General features: G+C 39.7%; 1 protein-coding gene across 3 annotated transcripts in view; it reads right to left on the bottom strand.

The window, feature by feature from the left end:
* Window positions 1–17,108, bottom strand: part of pde8a (phosphodiesterase 8A) — a 74,768-nt gene that overhangs the window by 20,533 nt on the left and 37,127 nt on the right. For all 3 annotated transcript variants that reach the window (XM_019886491.1, XM_019886493.1, XM_019886492.1), the window contains 10 exons: window positions 16,248–16,304; window positions 11,484–11,674; window positions 10,228–10,284; window positions 6,952–7,006; window positions 6,571–6,659; window positions 6,000–6,078; window positions 5,117–5,257; window positions 3,537–3,625; window positions 3,321–3,372; window positions 3,192–3,234 (listed from right to left, as the gene is read on the bottom strand). In XM_019886491.1, the coding sequence (XP_019742050.1) occupies window positions 3,192–3,234; window positions 3,321–3,372; window positions 3,537–3,625; window positions 5,117–5,257; window positions 6,000–6,078; window positions 6,571–6,659; window positions 6,952–7,006; window positions 10,228–10,284; window positions 11,484–11,674; window positions 16,248–16,304 (853 nt within the window). The remainder of the gene's footprint in view (window positions 1–3,191; window positions 3,235–3,320; window positions 3,373–3,536; window positions 3,626–5,116; window positions 5,258–5,999; window positions 6,079–6,570; window positions 6,660–6,951; window positions 7,007–10,227; window positions 10,285–11,483; window positions 11,675–16,247; window positions 16,305–17,108) is intronic.

Here is a 17,108-nt window from a genome sequence, read left to right as displayed (position 1 = left end):
TTTTTTTTTTTTTTTTTTTAATAATCCAGAATAAGTAGTTGCAGTTCGTGTGTTCATGATGTTAGCATTACTGTATGTACTTTACCAGCCACTTGGAGACATTTAGAAAGAAGCTGCTTTAAAGGGCATGTCAGGTTGAATATGCGATATTTATGTCATATATCACAAAGAGCCATATGACGTCCGTTTAGCAACATTAAGGTTATACTGCTGGATTAAATAAGAAAAGCAGGAATTTATCACACGTGTATGAATTGCAAATCTGTCTAGATCAGGGGTGTCAAACTCATTTCACATGGTGGGCCACATACGGCCTCGGTAGATGTCAAGTGGGCCGGACCATTAAAATGATACCATACTTTGCTATAAATAACCAAAACAATGTCTTTCCTTTGTTTTGGTATAAAGAAGCACAAGAACATTAGGAAAATGTTGAAATTTAATGAACATATCTTTTACAAAATATTTCATGAAGCACCTTACATTTCCTTCGACAAATGTGCAATTTACTTTTATCATTCACATATATGCATTGCAAATGATCCCACTGATTGTACAAACATTAACAAGTAATTGGTATTGAAAAATATAGTAATGCACTTTAAGATTAAACGAGATTCATAAAGAAAGGAAGTTTTAAACCATTTACACGTGCATATAAAATCTAAATGTAATCTTACAAACTAAGGAGAGTGCTATTAAATGTGTAAATGTGAGAGTGCTATTGATAGCGTCTGCTGTCATGGGTCTGTCACAGTGACGGACTGAGGCTGCTGTTGTCTTCTTCTCTGATCAAAACAGTGTCCCCTTGCGGATACTCAATGAATTGCACCTTATTAAAAATATTAATTCTGTCTTTAATGCATTTTTTTCACTTTTAAATTATCCTGCGGGCCTAATTGAACCTCCTTGCGGGCCGGTTCCGGCCCGCGGGCCGTATGTTTGACACCATGCTTTACATAATCATCTCGCGGGCCGGATTAAACTCCTTTGCGGGCCGGATCCGGCCCGCGGGCCGTATGTTTGACACCCCTGCTTTAGAGTCTTTTGTATGTTAAACTTTTTTATGGTTACTAATTTGCATTACTTTGTATCGTGATTTTTGTGAAAAGCGAGTTTGTGTGACTTACGAATGCACAGCTCGAGGAGTCGGTGACACAATAGGAAGTTTGGGGCAAGCGTGTCCACGGTGTTGTGAGTTAGTTTGGAAGAGTGCGTTGATGAGCAAGTAAGTTGTAAGATTCTTATTTGTGTGTCTGTAAGCACATTGTTAGAACTGCCCATAGTCTGTTCCAACAAGATGTTTTGTTAGAGTGTTTTAGGCAACGTTTTTCATGTACCCACGTTACCGTGTAAAGGTCATGAAGTTGACATGTCACTAAGTCAGGTACCGGAGGTGGCTCCAATTCAGTTTCACAATAAGAGCACAAACCAGAAGTGCCCCTTGAATGTTGCTGTCTTAACCAACTTTGGTTTTTCATTAAATTTGCTTAACTGTCTTAGCCTATGTTGTGCACACTCGTTTATTGGTCTATTTTGTATCTTTCTTGAGGACAACCACATACAGACATCCTTACCAAAACATTCATAGCCAACAATACTGTGCCAATGTTATGTGAAGACAGGAGTGAATTGAATGAGAAAAACCCGGAGGAGAGCAAGGAAAAAGAAACACTGGGATACTGGGAAAAATTCTCTGAGTCGGCCTCAAGTGGTGTGAAGACAGCTCACTTACCCGAATTAGTGATTGTTTCTATTTATGTGTTAAGAAATGTTAGTGTTGAGTTGTTTATCACTCAGACACTAAAAATATATTTTTTAAATGGGGTTCTGTTTGATTGATGGGAATCTAATGTGCAACAGCCTATCATGCTGCAAAGTAGGGTCAAAGTGTGTGTGTGTGTGTGTGTGTGTGTGTGTGTGTGTGTGTGTGTGTGTGTGTGTGTGTGTGCGTGCGTGCGCGCGTGCGTGCGTGCGCGCGTGCGTGCGTGTGTGTGCCCTTGCTGATGTCCCTCTGTTGACCTTAAGCCGCACCTGCTATCTGGTCTAGCTGGTCATATTTGCTGTATGGCTGAACAAGTTATTGTTATAGTAGCGATATCTAAATATGAACATTCAATGCATTCGTATTTCAAAATCAGCAAAATAGGTTTTGCCTGCTTGAAACTGCATGTATTGTACATTCCAATACAACACTAAGGCCAACCATTCAAAAACCTCATTTCAAGCTCACGCCGTCTTTAATATCTGTAGGTGAAAACTATGGATGAAATTATGTGCATGCGATTCCCAGAATAATTTGAAAACAGCAATCATGATTGCACAAATTCTTGCCTTGATGTTTTTGCCTGTCCTTGCCTGTCTTGTTTTGCTTCACATATGGTAGTGTAAATCATGCCCTTTCTGGATGAGACATATTTTTAGCTTTAAATAATAACGCAAAAGTGCACATTATGGTTTTTGTTTTTAATTATTGTAATTATGTTTCATTTTATTTATTCATTCTTGCTATGTTTGTTTTTGTGCTTCCAAGAGGGCAAGCACAAGTCACCACCCTTGTATGATGCAAGACAAAAAAAATGCATGTTGTAGCCATATTGGCTTTCACCGATCTTGGCATAAACCTTATACACTAATAACCAGTAAAAATAAAAAAAAATCTAACATTTTACAACTTTCATTTTGTCATATGCTGCAGTGTTCATTACAAACAACACAAAACATAAGAAATGTGTACCTGATGCTGTGGTGTCTGTGTGCGCGCGCGCGCGCGTGTGTGTGTTCTTGGCATATGAATACAGTGCGAAAGAGGAATGAACTCTTCCAAGCCGTTATTTTATAGCCATGACATCATCTGATACAGTCACTGACTGTGACTAGCATACAACATGAAAGGAAACGATAACAGTTGCAGAATGATGAAATGTTCCATCGTGTTGGCGGGCTCTGCTCAATTCAATGGAAGCCAACGTTGCGCTTCCTGCTGACAAACAAAATTCTGACGATGACATGAAAAGAACGTCCCCCACTAATTGCTGATAATGGCCCATGGGAGAGAGCCTCAAACAGTGCAATCTGTGCGACAGTCTTTTGAACTGTTGTGCAAAATCTCTCCTACGACTGCAGTTCTCCAACAGAGACAGGTCAACAGAAAAGTTATGTATTTCATGAGCATCTCAAGAAGATATTACCTGTTTGCGACTCTGCTTGCACTCGTTCACTTGATTTATCAGTCTGTATAGACACGTGGAAAAAGAAAGGGTGTACGTCAGGTACTTTTCATTCATCAACGACTTGGCAAAACAGCAATCTCATCTCACCTTATTATTATCATTTAAAGGCCTGTTGATAGACACGTAGTGTCTTATTTTTCTGCAAAGTGCAAAGGCTTATCGTCAGGACATAAAATCAACAAACACAATTGATATACAGTTTTGCCCAGTTTATCACCATGAATCAATTGTGCCCCGGCTGCATCGCAGATTTTTTGAAATCATTTATTAAGTGCAATTCTACATTTTCCTGCTGTCACTCACCCTCCCTGTCCGATTACAGGTGTGATGTTCACATTTTGCTGGATGCTGTCTCCATTCTTCTTTTTGGCATAATAAACCCCTTGCCACTCCTAAGAAACATCCATACACAAGCATACACACAATGAGAAATGCTGAAGTAGCTGCACACACAGGCAAAAACGACAAGCCTTTTCGACTGCATTCCAAGTTAGATCCCTTGAATAATATCTTTCCTCAAAGTGGGTAACAGCTACAGGACGGTGATAACCGTGATACAGGTGCAGTTAAACGGTAGGTCAAAATATTTCAGAGAGCACCAAGTTGCTTTTAACGTTCGCAGGAGCACTCCTGGGAGTCCAGACGGCATGTTTCATGTCCACCCTATCCTACCCTTCCCTTTCCTCCCCACCTACAGGCTGCCGTGGCTTAAAAAGAGCCTTCCTGCTGTTTGCAGCTCTGAGACTGACCTTTGCTCTCTGTGTAGTAAGATTACAGCACAGCACAGCTTTCAGCTGCTGCTCTTGGCTACATGAAAGACAGCAACTGCTTGGCCAAAAGTGTAGATTGTGCACACTGATGCGCGTGTACGGTGAAATTTCTCTCACTATAACAACAATCACACTGGATTCAAGTGTTCGTTCCAAAATTGGTGGACATTTTCTGACCCCCCGCTTCATGAAATTTCAAATGATCCACGCACAAATTGCAGAAACATGGATTTCTTGTGTAAATTCGAGTGGTCCTGAGACAAAATGTAACTGTAGCTATAGTAAAAGTGATTCCTAAATATTATTTAAAATACCAAATACCTCTTGAGCACCCCCTAAAATTTTATTTTTACTCTTGTCCATTTCTCTTGATCACGGCCGTCCAAATCAAGTACCAGGTCAAATTCATTTTAATCAGCTTTTTTTGTATGATTGTGTTGATATGTCTTGCATGAAAACGTTAAAGCATTTAGTTTGATCACAGACACATTGTAAATACTAGCTAGTAATGAAGCTATGAAGTTGTGTCTCAAGCAGAAATAGCATTATCGAGGGAATTATGCTGACCATGGGAAGACCTACTGGTAGATAGGTTCTCTCCCCAATTTTTCATGTTTTTATTTTATTTTATTTTATTTTATTTGCTGGAATGGACTGTATCAACCCTCCATATTATCAGAGAACTTAATTTAGCATGCAGCAAGTTTCTCCTTGTTCAGTTAGCATAGCGGCTAACCCAGGCAGCATTTTGAGTGCCCTTGAGCAAAACATCCGAAAATAGCATCAGTGTAGTGTACAATCAAATTAGCCTTCAAATAAGATTCGACTATTTGATTATAGAGGATTTATTGAGAATTATTTTTGAAATATGTTTTCAAGGTGAATTCCTGTGACAACAAAACTTCTCATAAAACATGTATATATTTTATGATGTTTTTTTTCAATGAAAATGTTTGGAAAAAAATGCATAATAAATAGTCAATTTTTCCAACATTTTTCAAAAATGTTGTTGACTGAAATGTCCTCCAATTCTGTTATGACCCATACGAAAAGCGTCTCCACCACTATATTTAAATACACTATGCTAAGTATGGATGATTAGATGCTGATTACCTTTCCTTTCCGGATGCAGGAGTTTATTGTTTCAAGGAGATCAGGCTTATTCTTCTCACTTTTAGGCACTTCGATTATTTCCTTCCCTATGAGCTCACCTTGTTGGTAGCCCATAATGGACTCATAGGCAGGATTCACATACTGTGAAGGAAAAGTTCAGAGTGAGGCTTGATCGTGGAGGAATTCGGTAAACAGTATTTTAAAAATGACGATAGACACATATATTTTTTAATTCGATAGTCCAGGAATATTAAGAGTCCGGTGAGTGTGTGAATTGCATAACTGAATGTGACAATTATTGAGAGTGTGCTAAGGGTTGAAACAACAAATCAATACTCCATAATAAGACATTTGCTAGCTGACTGTCTGCCCTGCTAACATGCTGATTTTGTAGAAGTGTTGTGACTTGAGTAGCTTTAATTGAAAGAAATAACAGCATATAGAGTAGATATAAAAAGTCCACACCTCTTTAATTATTTGTGTTAAAAAAATGAGAGCTAGATAATTTTTTTCACAATTAATTTGACCTTTAATCTGTACAACTCATTTGAATTAAAAAAAAAAAAACTTTTCAAGAAAAAGAGTAAAAACAATTCAGGTAATTTGTTTGCACAAGTGTGCACACCTTCTTATAACTGGGCTGTGGCTTTGCTGAGAATTAACCATTTCCATTCAAACTCATGATAAATGGGAGTCAACTCACACCGGGCAAAATATAAAAGGCCTTTGATTAACCCAAATAAATTTAGCTGTGGGATGTTTTTTTTTTCTTTCAAGCAGATTACAAATAATACAAACTATTCAAAAGGGACTACAGCGAATGCTCATGAGACAGTGACGGCGAGAGAATAACCGCACCACACAAAAGTTCATCGAAATGCACCTGAATGACTTGATCTTCAGAAGTGATCTCAATGGCCTCTTGGCTTTGTTCTAGAGCTGTGAAAATAGCATTTCCAGCCCTTGTACAGGTGACAAGAGAAAACAATTGTTCATTGTTACCACGTGAACAAAATGACCTGCTGACATCCGAGTGGGGAAATTGAATGCACCAAAAACATACCTCTTTCATTATTTATCCAATTAGAGGTTACGCTCGACACTTTTGTCGCCAATCAATCTTATTTGTTTATCTTACCAAGATATTTTTCAACAATTTTGTCTGTCCTGTTGTGATTTTTTTTCTTTTCAGTACATTGTTAAAGTGCAGCAAGTTGTACATAAAGTTTTGAAACACTGACAGATGTCCATGCAAAAATAGAGAAGGTCAATTTAAGGTTACTTCTAATGTTTATAGTAACTGTAGATAGTGTACATGCTGAAATTTTGCCCAAAAATCAGAATATCCCTGAGTTTTCAGTGCAGTAGAACAAGATAGTCATATCTTCCTCCCCCAGGAACGAGTAGTTTTGTGTAAACTAAATAAAAGACAAACATAAAGTTGCTCAACTCACCTTAGTTTGAACTGTGCGAGCACCTCTCCATGCTCCAGTTGCAGCAGCTCATTATAGCAGGCCATCATATTGGCATTCTCTACATATCTCTGAGGGTCAGAGATCAACAGCAGCACAAATAAATGACCAGTCAAAGGCAACTAAAGTTCCCTTTTTAAACAGGACTCGTGATATTGCCAGTATACATCTAATGGGACAGTTAACACCACAAAGTCATGGTATCGGAATCTCTCTGCATGCATCTCCTGAGCAAACAAAGATTTGCCATCTACATCACTGTCCTATATAGAGTGTTGACAGAAGGACTATGATAAGATTTCACAAGAGTAATACAAATATAGTGTAGGGAGAGGGCAAACACAAACACACAATGCCTCTCACCCTATTAAAGCCAGCGTTGATCAGAGGCATCACAGAGGCTTCCTCCCTGTCTGGCCTTAAAAAAAAAAAAAAAAAAAAAAGAACACGGCAGCACATGAGCATCAGCCTGACCAATGTGTTTCCTGACAGTTATTGAGCCAAGGAATCTATTTCACGGCACACCACCCGAAAAAATAAAAAAGAGAGAAATAGTACTCTATTGAACAAAAGTGAGTGCATTCCTCTTCACGTTTTTGTCAATATTCTATTTTGTCTATTCAAGGGACAGTACTGACAAAATGATACTTTGCTAAACTGTAAAGTGGTAGTAAGTGTACAGCTTGTATAAGAGTGTACATTTTCTCTCATCTTGAAATAACTCATACAGCCATTAATGTCTTAACTGCTGGCAACAAAAATTGGTCAGTGAAAATATCATGACATGAATCCATCCACCTCCCAGGTCCATGATTACAGGGCCCCCCCCCCCCGCCCCCCAAAAAAAACACTCCCTTTGGCAGTCCATTACTCTTTTTTTTTTTAATGCCATTGAATCATTGTAAAGTGAAAATGTAAATTTGACAGAGTCCAAGTGGGGTTGTCAATTTGGTTGTCGGGAAAAAAATAAAAAAGTTTTCGGACACGAGGCCATGATAAGTTTACTCCATTTCGTGTTTAAGACTCCCGGCACAATCAAAGCACAGCAAGTAAAGAAGGAGATATTACATTGGGGTCGGCAACTAAAGATCCATTTGAATGTGTTTCATAAAGGAAACCACGGGAGCGGGACCCGTTTGGACATCTAAAATGAAGATTTTCTTTTCGTTGTGTTAAATTTCATTTCAGACACCGTCTTGAGCCCGGTGTCCCATTCCGAGTGATGTCAGCACCTTCGCCAAAATGGATGTGGCCATCGTATTAGCCATAAAATAGGTACATTGAGCAATTTAGTTACAATTACAATAACATCAAAAGCAATGGATCAGTAGCAATCACGAGTTCCGGCTTGATGCTACGTCTCTGATGAGCAAGTGAATGAGGCATCTTCACAAATCACTTCACTTTGCTACATCCAACCCTGCTGCTGCGTCGACATACTCAAGGCGGAGTGTACTGTAAATGCTGTCTATGGGAATATTTGACAATTGACTTGTGTCAGCAGTGCTGCAAGAATAATACTACAGTAGCATCAAAAACTATGGAGCAAAGTAAGTACTGTCTGTAGCAGGGGTGCCCAAGTCCAGCTCGAAAGAGCCCCTATGCAGCCTGTTTTAGTCTGATAACAAACTTGATCAATTCACTCAGGTGTGTTGGAAGAGGGAGACATCTAAAACAGGCTAGATAGGGCCTCTCGAGGTTCAGCCTTGGCACCACTGGTCTGTAGGGTATTAATAATATTAGCCCCCCTTAATGTATTTCATGTTCCCACTTAAGGATGAGGGGACTGGGGACAGGTCTGCAGAAATGTTCTCTCTAATTTTCCATGTTTCTGAGCATTCACGCAAATTCTCATAACATCTCTGGGACTACATGAGCTACATCCACTTTGTATATGGACTAACAATGCCGCTTACTCACCATAGCAAGAAATGAAGCTATTGGCAGCCATTTTATGTTGCCACTCCCTAAGCGCGTCAAATTTCAATGCATTGATTTTTCTGGTGCATCGTCACATTATTTTCTGTCTCTACGGCATAATTGCTAAATTGTGTGGTGTAAGGTGGTCCCAATAAGTCTGGAAGAAGCACTACATGCACATTTAATTGGTAAGAATGTGAGTATAAATTTGTCTTATAAGGTACATCTACGAGTGTTACTCAAAGACTGGTCAGCATCATGTTGTTAAAACCATGAACAATGAAATGAAAGCAAAGCCCATCGGGGCAAAATTTGCTGCGAAATGTAAACCTAACCTCTGTAGGTCATGATTCACATTGCTGAGATAATACATTCTGCATGGTCGATGCAAACAGTGAAGTTCGTTTGTTGAGAGGCTCTTAATATTCCAAACAGGGATCCCGACATCAAACACGCATTGGTAATAGTGTTTTCAACGAAAAAAAAAACAACAAAAAACAAATTGTCAGTACCAATGGCAACATAAGATTGTTTGTCCATACATACACAAGTCTATGGCAACATCAGACATGCACACGGCGGCCAAACCAGTATCACGCCTTCCCAAAACCTGAGATCATTACAAAAACATTATTTGTCAAAAATGATATTCAATTATATGTCAAAATAGAACATATAATTGAAAAGAGATTTATGACCTACATAAAATAGTTACTTTTCTGTATTTTAGCACACAGGTAATTTTAAGCATCATTAAGTGTCAATACAATTTGCAGAAATACGGTCCCACAAATTCCACTCATAAATAATGGAAAACATGCCATTTATCCACTGAACCCTTTTCAACACTGCTTATCCTGAACCGGGGCGCTGCTGGAGCCTATCCTTGCTGACTTCGGGCGGAAGGCAGACTAAGCCCTGAACTGGTCGCCAGTCAGTCGCAGGGCCCATATAGAGACGAACAACCATTCACACGCACATACACACCATCACTGAATGGGAACCGATCTCACGCTGCCTGAACACAAGTCAGGCGAGTGTACCACTACACCGTCATTGACTTAAACATGCCGTTTAATAAAACACAAACATTTCTTAGTTATCCGACTTCAAAAACGCAACCAAAAAATAAGCCTCATTTAAGGGGCTCAGAAATTACGTTTGGACTTCCTGAATGGAGCGGTTTGTGTCTCGCCTCCAGCATCTTGTCAAGTGGTGAATGTGAGTGTTTGTGTGTCAATGTATGCTATTAAAACAACTGAGTGTGCACCTTCACTGTAATAAGGCAAGTAGGAATGGTGTGGTGTCCTGTTTTTAGATTCAATTGGGGTGGAAATGAAGGAATGAGTGTAGAAATGTAATGTGTGTGCATGGTACACCTTAGCCTTGTGTTGGCCAGTCATTAATGACGGAGCCCCTCACAAAGTGATTACACATGGCTGTTTGCCATGCATTTCAGTCTTTTTTTTTGTGTCACATTTTTCTTTACAACTCTGTCAACAACATGTGCCAAATAACCTTTTCAATTCCTTTATATGAGGAGAATATGCGGTTGGATTTATTTCAATGCACTGCTTCCATTTGCTGTGCGCTGAGAGGGTGAGAGCAGTGCGCAACTGTTCACGGGGGAAGCTTCGAGAGAATATTGGTCTGCAGGGCTGAACTGTAGCACTTGGTGAAAATGTGGCTATTGAGCAGGGGTCGGTGAGTTGTACTTACCTCTTCACAACAGCTACTATCACAGTGTTTTCTGAAGAGCTGACCGCTCTCATTGACCTGAATGTAAACACAGAGAGCCCTTTAGCAAGCCAGCCAACTGTCGGAAAAGCCTGTAGCATCAAATCAATGTATTTTTCATTTTTTTTCACGCTCCGATTCTCCCAAGCAGCTCCAATGATGGAGCGCTGCAGGCCGGCCAAGGCCTCTGAAAGAATGCAGTGTACAGAGCCACTCATCCGCCTGTGGTTTCCCCCAGCCAGTGGTCATAAAGGCCCTTTAGTTCCCCCATGTGAGCCTGAGCGTGTACACTGAACATATGGAGTGGCCAAAATGAATGGAGTTAACATACACGGGCAGGGCAAATGAATGTTTGTAAATGTGCTTTTGGTTTGGGCAGATGCTAAAGATAGAAAAGTGGAATGGGCAGACACGGCTCATTTCTCATTCAGTTTACAGCACCAGTTCACGTGATTTAAAAAAAAAAAAAAGAGCCCAAACGGGGAACCCGACATTGTACAGTGAGTCCCCCAAACACTAGCAAATGTACTCAAATCCCAGTGTTGGGCGCTAACAAAGTTCAAACACTGTGTAACTCTACTGAAATAGATTTTTCAGGTATGTGTACTTTACTTGTTGAATCGGGACTTCTACTTTGACCAATGTTTTACAGAAGTATCTGGACTTCGACTTAAATGCAGCCTGTGAGAACGTCTGCCACCACTGTCAAATGCGTGCAAATCTATTTTTTTGGATGATCAAGATTTAGAGAACAGCAAACAACAAAACTTCTAGACTGGCAAAAACAAACATCCAAACAAAGAAACAAAAAAAAAAACCTGATATCAAGTAAACTGAAGAACTATGTTGCATTATACACAGGTCAGTACTAATACTCATACTTTGGTTCAGCCACTACAGTATATATTTAAATCTTATTTAGCTACATGAGCGTGTCAATATATTAGAGATGCCTTTTAGTATGATGCAATGCAACAAGTGCAACAATGATAAATATGGTGTACATCTCTTTGGCAACATTATTATTGCAAGCACTTATATTTTTGAATGCAATGCTATTTTTTGGAAACACGATTTGGGACGGATTACTATAATTTCAGTCCATTTCAATGGAGGAATTGAAAGAATTAAAGTTGTGAGTCACAGTAAGTAATTGGTCAACTGACCGGCTCTGACATCTTAAATGTAAAGCGTAGCAGAGAAGTAAAACAGCATGGAGGATAAGGTGAGTGTCCTACCGGCATAGTGCTTCAGCGTCAAAGTGTCTGGAATGTCTGTGGTCAATGATGACGAGGTCGTGAAGCTTCTCGGTGAAGCATTCGAGGGCCGACTCGGGCGTCCGTGCCATGCTGCACCTGTAGTTGGCCTTCTCACACGCCCAGCAGAAGCCATTACTCTGACCGTCCTCTTTGGCAAAAACTAAAAGTACCTGCAACACAAGAGATGACTCAGCACATTGAGCCTTGTGACTCATTCATTGACTTATTCCTCTGACCTTATGCAATGTCACTACGCTATACTTTTGGCCAATATTATACGATGCATCCATTCATTTTCTATAGAGCGTTCCCCATCTCACGAAGGTCACGGGTGTGCTTGTGCCGATCCCAGCTGACTTGGAGTGAGAGGCAGGCTATATTCTGGAATGGTCGCCAATCACAAGGCACATAGTCTAGTGACAACAACAACCATTCATACTCCCATTCAATTCTTGGGGAGGAAGGGGAGAATTAAATAAGCTACTGAACATGATTATGGGGAGGTGCTGTGTTGATGCCGGTGGGCAACAGTGAATGATAACAATATAAGGAATAAAACAAACTTGAAGAATGCAATGTTTGGTGACTAAGAAAATTTTTTTGTTTTAAATGTCATGAAAAGTAGTGATTTGACGATGCAAGGATTCTGCTTGACAGCCACAATATACGCCTGCGACTAATGTTTTACTGTACTGTTTTGTTGAACAGTTTAGTTTAAATATACCGTGTTTAATTACTTTTTTGTGTGTTGCTGTTGTCAAAAATTTTCTACCAAGTGTTACCAAAAAAAAACAAAAAAACCCAAAACACTACTTTGCCTCCGCCGTTATGAATAACAGGCGCTGATGGTGTAAGCGGTACACAGCGGGCAGCGTGGGATCAGTTCCCACTCAGTGACGGTGTGAATGTGGGTGTGAATGGTCATTTGTCTCTTTTTCTCACTTCTCTCTTTTTATTTTTATTTTTTACTTTTTTTACTTTTACTTTTTTACTTTTATTTTAAATTTTATCTGTAGTTTTATTATTTGCTCTTGGTTGTACAGTGTCCTTGAGTGCTATGAAAGGCGCTTGCAAATGTAATCTATTATTATTATTATTATTATTCTCTTTGTCTCTAGATGTGGCCTGCAACTGACTGGCGACCAGTTGAGGGTATAGCCTGCCTTCTGCCCTAAGTCAGCTGAGATAGGCTCCAGCAACTCCCAGCGACCCTATTCAGGATAAGCGATGTTGAAAATGGATGGATGGCATGATGAATAACATCAGCAGTAATGTGCTATGCATTGAGGAATAGACGATCTCTATCCAAGAGTTCGTGGGCACCATTCTTTGAAAATCACTGACCTCCACTAATCAACCCATCTATGGTGTTTCACATTATGTTAGCATTAAAATAGCAGATTTGTGTTAATATAAGATTTTGGTGTTTCAATATGATATGTGTAAGTGTGTGGAAGGGGCAAAAGTAATGCTTAAAAAAAAAAAAATTGTCTATATCAGCGGTTCTTAACCTGGGTTCGATCGAACCCTAGGGGTTCAGTGAATGGGTCTCAGGGATTCGACGGAGCCACTGCCATGGAGGTTAAGACACACCCGACTCAAGATGTCAATTAGTTATGACACGCCCGCCTGGCCATAACTGGCTGCAAATGATCACATTACATTGCTTGTCCAATCAGTGCTGCGGGAAATTTAGTTTGCTCAGTAGTCAGTGTGTGACTGTCGTGATCGTACGTTATGCACGGTTCATCTTGTTAAAAAAATTGTATGCATATTTATGTCTACAAATTTTATTTACTTTTTTCAGTTTTTAATGAATGCGTTTTTTACGTGTTGAATTCATAAAAAAAAAAAAAAAAAAAATCATATTTTTATTTTTCACCAATGAAGGGTTCGATGAATGTGCATATGAACTGGTTGGGTTCAGTACATCTAACAAGGTTAAGAACCATTGGTCTATATTTAATTTCTTTCATTTATTCCAGGTGTCTCTTTGCAGGTGCATCACAGGTTTGACCTGCTGCCACGATCGATGACACAATTAGTTAAGGTGCTCACACCTGCCCATGGCCCCGTCGACCCCGTGACCCGAGTCGAAAGAGAGGCCTATATGGCACCAAACCCGTCACTGAGAGCTCGCTTAGACTCTGGCAGCAGACTTCCATAGACCCTCTTAGTTGCGTAAATACTGGGCTAGCGATCTGGGCCCGCCTCCAAGAGCAGCGCAGCACTAAGAGTGGATTCATGACTCACCCCTTCAAACAGACGTCACCCCAACTCTTGGCAGGGATCAGACTCAATGCAGAGAGGGAAAAGTTTTGTTCCGCAATTTTACATCACGTTAAATCAAGTTAGGGTACAAAGAACCGACTTTATTGAAGAAAAATAGAGCCACTTTTGTTTGCGCAAGCTTGAATGTTTTGACATGTTTGATTCATTTGGACAATTGGTTCAGGTCTGAAATAAAACACGGCTTAAAGTCTAAAGGCAGGCCGCTCTAAACCTGAGAGGAGTGTTACTAATGCAAACCATATTTTGCAATTGAACATTTTCATTACATGCACCACAAAGTGTCTTGCTTGTAAATGCATCACAACTGACAAGCAGTATGCACGCCGATTTAGAACAGAATTCCACATTGCGATGTTTGTAGAAACAGTCAACATTCCAACTGCAGCAGGGCAACATATGCTGAGATAAGGTCTTCTTTTTTTTTCCCTAATGTGCGCTGGGATTGGACACATCACAAAGCAGTCGAATAAAAACTCACACACAGAGCATGTTTAACATCAGAAAGCAGGCAGGATTAAAACCCAAGGGGTAAAATGTTCAAAAAAAAAAAAAGTCAGTAAAAGAAAGGAGTGGGGACAAGATGAAAATGTTGCGGGGGAAAAAAAAGGGTGCAGGCCAAATTGTGTGAGCTACAAGAGGAGTAGGAGCAGAGATCAGCTGGGAGTGACAAAAACAGGAAGGCGTTATCTCTCCCTCGCTTTCCTACTGGAGCGCATCAGACAGTCAAAGCTACTCTGTGCACTCCCATTTGAAATTACAGGATGTGTAATTCGTTACTTTCCATCTCGTCACACTGGCTTCATAGCACAGAAATATCATAGATTCTGGTTCAGTTCTCTTTCATTATCGGTCCATTGATTTTGGACTCAAATATCTATAATTCTGCGGCAACATGGCACTAAATCGTACAGCAGAAACTTCTGTCCTGAGATGTTGGTCCACCTTGATTTGTAAGTGCCCCAATTTACACCCTTCACTAGATTTTCTTTTTTTGCTTTATGCTGTGAGTTATAGAATTTGAGTTGAGCATGACCAAGCTTCAGAAAGGCTGCTGCTCGATATACGTGGAAAAAAAGGAGAGGTTCAAAGCACAACTTTTGTCTCAAATCTCCGCAACTCAACCTAAACTGGGTTTAGATGAAGGCGTCCTTACATTCCTATTAGAATGAAAGCATTGACAATGTTCCTAATACAAACACCTCGATTGGAATAAAGTGGACAAATGAGAAAGGAAATTAATTTGGATTCACCGAGGTGTTTTTTTCCTTTTGCCATTCCAAGTACAGTATGTCATCAAAATAGCCTGGCCGCATCCAATATGCGCAAGCACCGTCTTAATGTAAATGTGACGTTATCGTTTACGCACTTGAAATTTGGCGGCTCCCAACCAGAGCTGATCTTCAACAAGCGAGCTTGTTTTTAACTCCCGGTACTTAAACTACTGTTGCTATGTGCGTGTAAAAACACTTGCTGTGCTGAATAGACAGCTAACCCCAAGCTTGATTCATCAAGTGATCTTTATAATTGAACATGTTTTGATCTGCGTGTCACACGGCAGTTCTGATTAACGGAGTGGTGCATGCACACACCAGATCGGAATAGATCTAGTCAAATGTAAACAGGTGACCAGAGATCTTCAATCAGAATGATTTCTATCAGAATGACATAAAAAAAAAGTCTCCCCGTAAATCTAGCTGTAGCTCCTTGGCACAAAGATGCCACACAATATGCCCATCAACCCCCAATGAAGCTCTTCAAGTCACTATTTTGGTACGAAGATGCCAGAAGATGGTGACAAAACACAACCTTTGTTTTGTTGAAGCGCCTCAACTCACTTCAACATAGGGCCTTCAAATCAAGATGCCAGATGTTTTTTGATTAATGGCATTTCAAATCATTTTAATGGGGGAAAACGGATTTGCTCAAACAAGGAAATGGAACTACAAGCTTGGTGACAGAACACATTAAACTCTCAAATCGAGACACGATGGACTACGGGATTTGACATAATTCGGTAGTGTTCAAATTGTTGCCACCTCCACTTTTATTTTAATAGTCACCCATGTGAAAAATTACATTAGCCACTTAAGACAACCTACGGTGAACAGTGTATAATCTTCTCGCATTTATCTTCTCACAGACAGATCCGTTCGCTGATCCATGCTGAGACGGTTCACATAACAAAACAAATGTAACTGGAGAGAGATTTTCTACAAAAATTTGGTACGTCAAGTGAGAAGTTTGTTAAGAGGGTCATTCGTAACTGGAGGTGATATGAAAAAAAAGCCTCCAAATATTGACAGTGTTGCCACATTTAGCCTTGCAATTTTGTCAAAAGCTCCCAAAACTTATGAAAATCTATTTAATGAAGGCCATTGATCCACGGAAAGTAAAACGCATTCACTCACATGCTGTATGTGTCATTCAGACATTCAATAGGTGTTACAATACCTGAAGTGGGTCTTTAAATAACTTCATTGGTCCGAATTGCACCTCTGCTAATGTGGTCTGAAAGAACAAGAAAAACAGGATCATCAGACACAAATCATTCTAACAGTAACATTCATCTAGCCTTATAGTCCAACATGGCCTTTTGTTTATGTATTGACCTACAGTACATACATATGCTGTAAATTGGGAATTTCTCCAATGTGAGACAAATAAAGGTTTTCCCATCTTATCTTATCTTATAAATATATTCATATACTGTGCATATAAAACTATGGGGGGAAAAAAAAAAACGACACCACCCTTGTTTCTTCCATTTCCTGATCATTTTAAATGCCTAGTACTACTAAAAGGTACAAAATGATACTTTTAATCCAACATGCAGTGTGCTATGAATAAATAAAAGATTTCTCACTCAGCCTTTGTTCGCAAGAGATTGTTGAAAGATACAGTAATGCAAAGATAACCAGAATATAGAATCATTACCTGTTGAGCTGAAAAATGTTGGAAAAAAACAAAACAAAACTCATCACAGTATCTGGAAAAAGAATGGCGGAAATAAAATTTCAACAACAGAATAGATACTCAGTTGATAGATATAGAAAATGTGAAAACTTCACATTTGTGAGATTTCACTCAATACACTTAACACTATGAAAAGACAATTTTTGTCCGCACCAAATTTCACTTCCTTTCTACGAAATGGAACCCAGCTCAGGGGTTAGTAACCATAGCAAGCAAGCCCCTCGTGGATGGCCATCCCACTAGAATTCCTCTTCTCCGTAAACAATCTACACATGTGGAGCAGAATAGAGGGAGGAATTTCAGAGCATGCCGGGCAGCCGTAAATCAGTTCTTGCTGAA

Source organism: Hippocampus comes, unplaced genomic scaffold (genome assembly GCF_001891065.2).
Source record: "Hippocampus comes isolate QL1 unplaced genomic scaffold, H_comes_QL1_v1.1 scaffold261, whole genome shotgun sequence".
In the NCBI taxonomy this organism is placed as follows: domain Eukaryota; kingdom Metazoa; phylum Chordata; class Actinopteri; order Syngnathiformes; family Syngnathidae; genus Hippocampus; species Hippocampus comes.
This window is presented reverse-complemented; position numbering and strand designations above follow the sequence as displayed.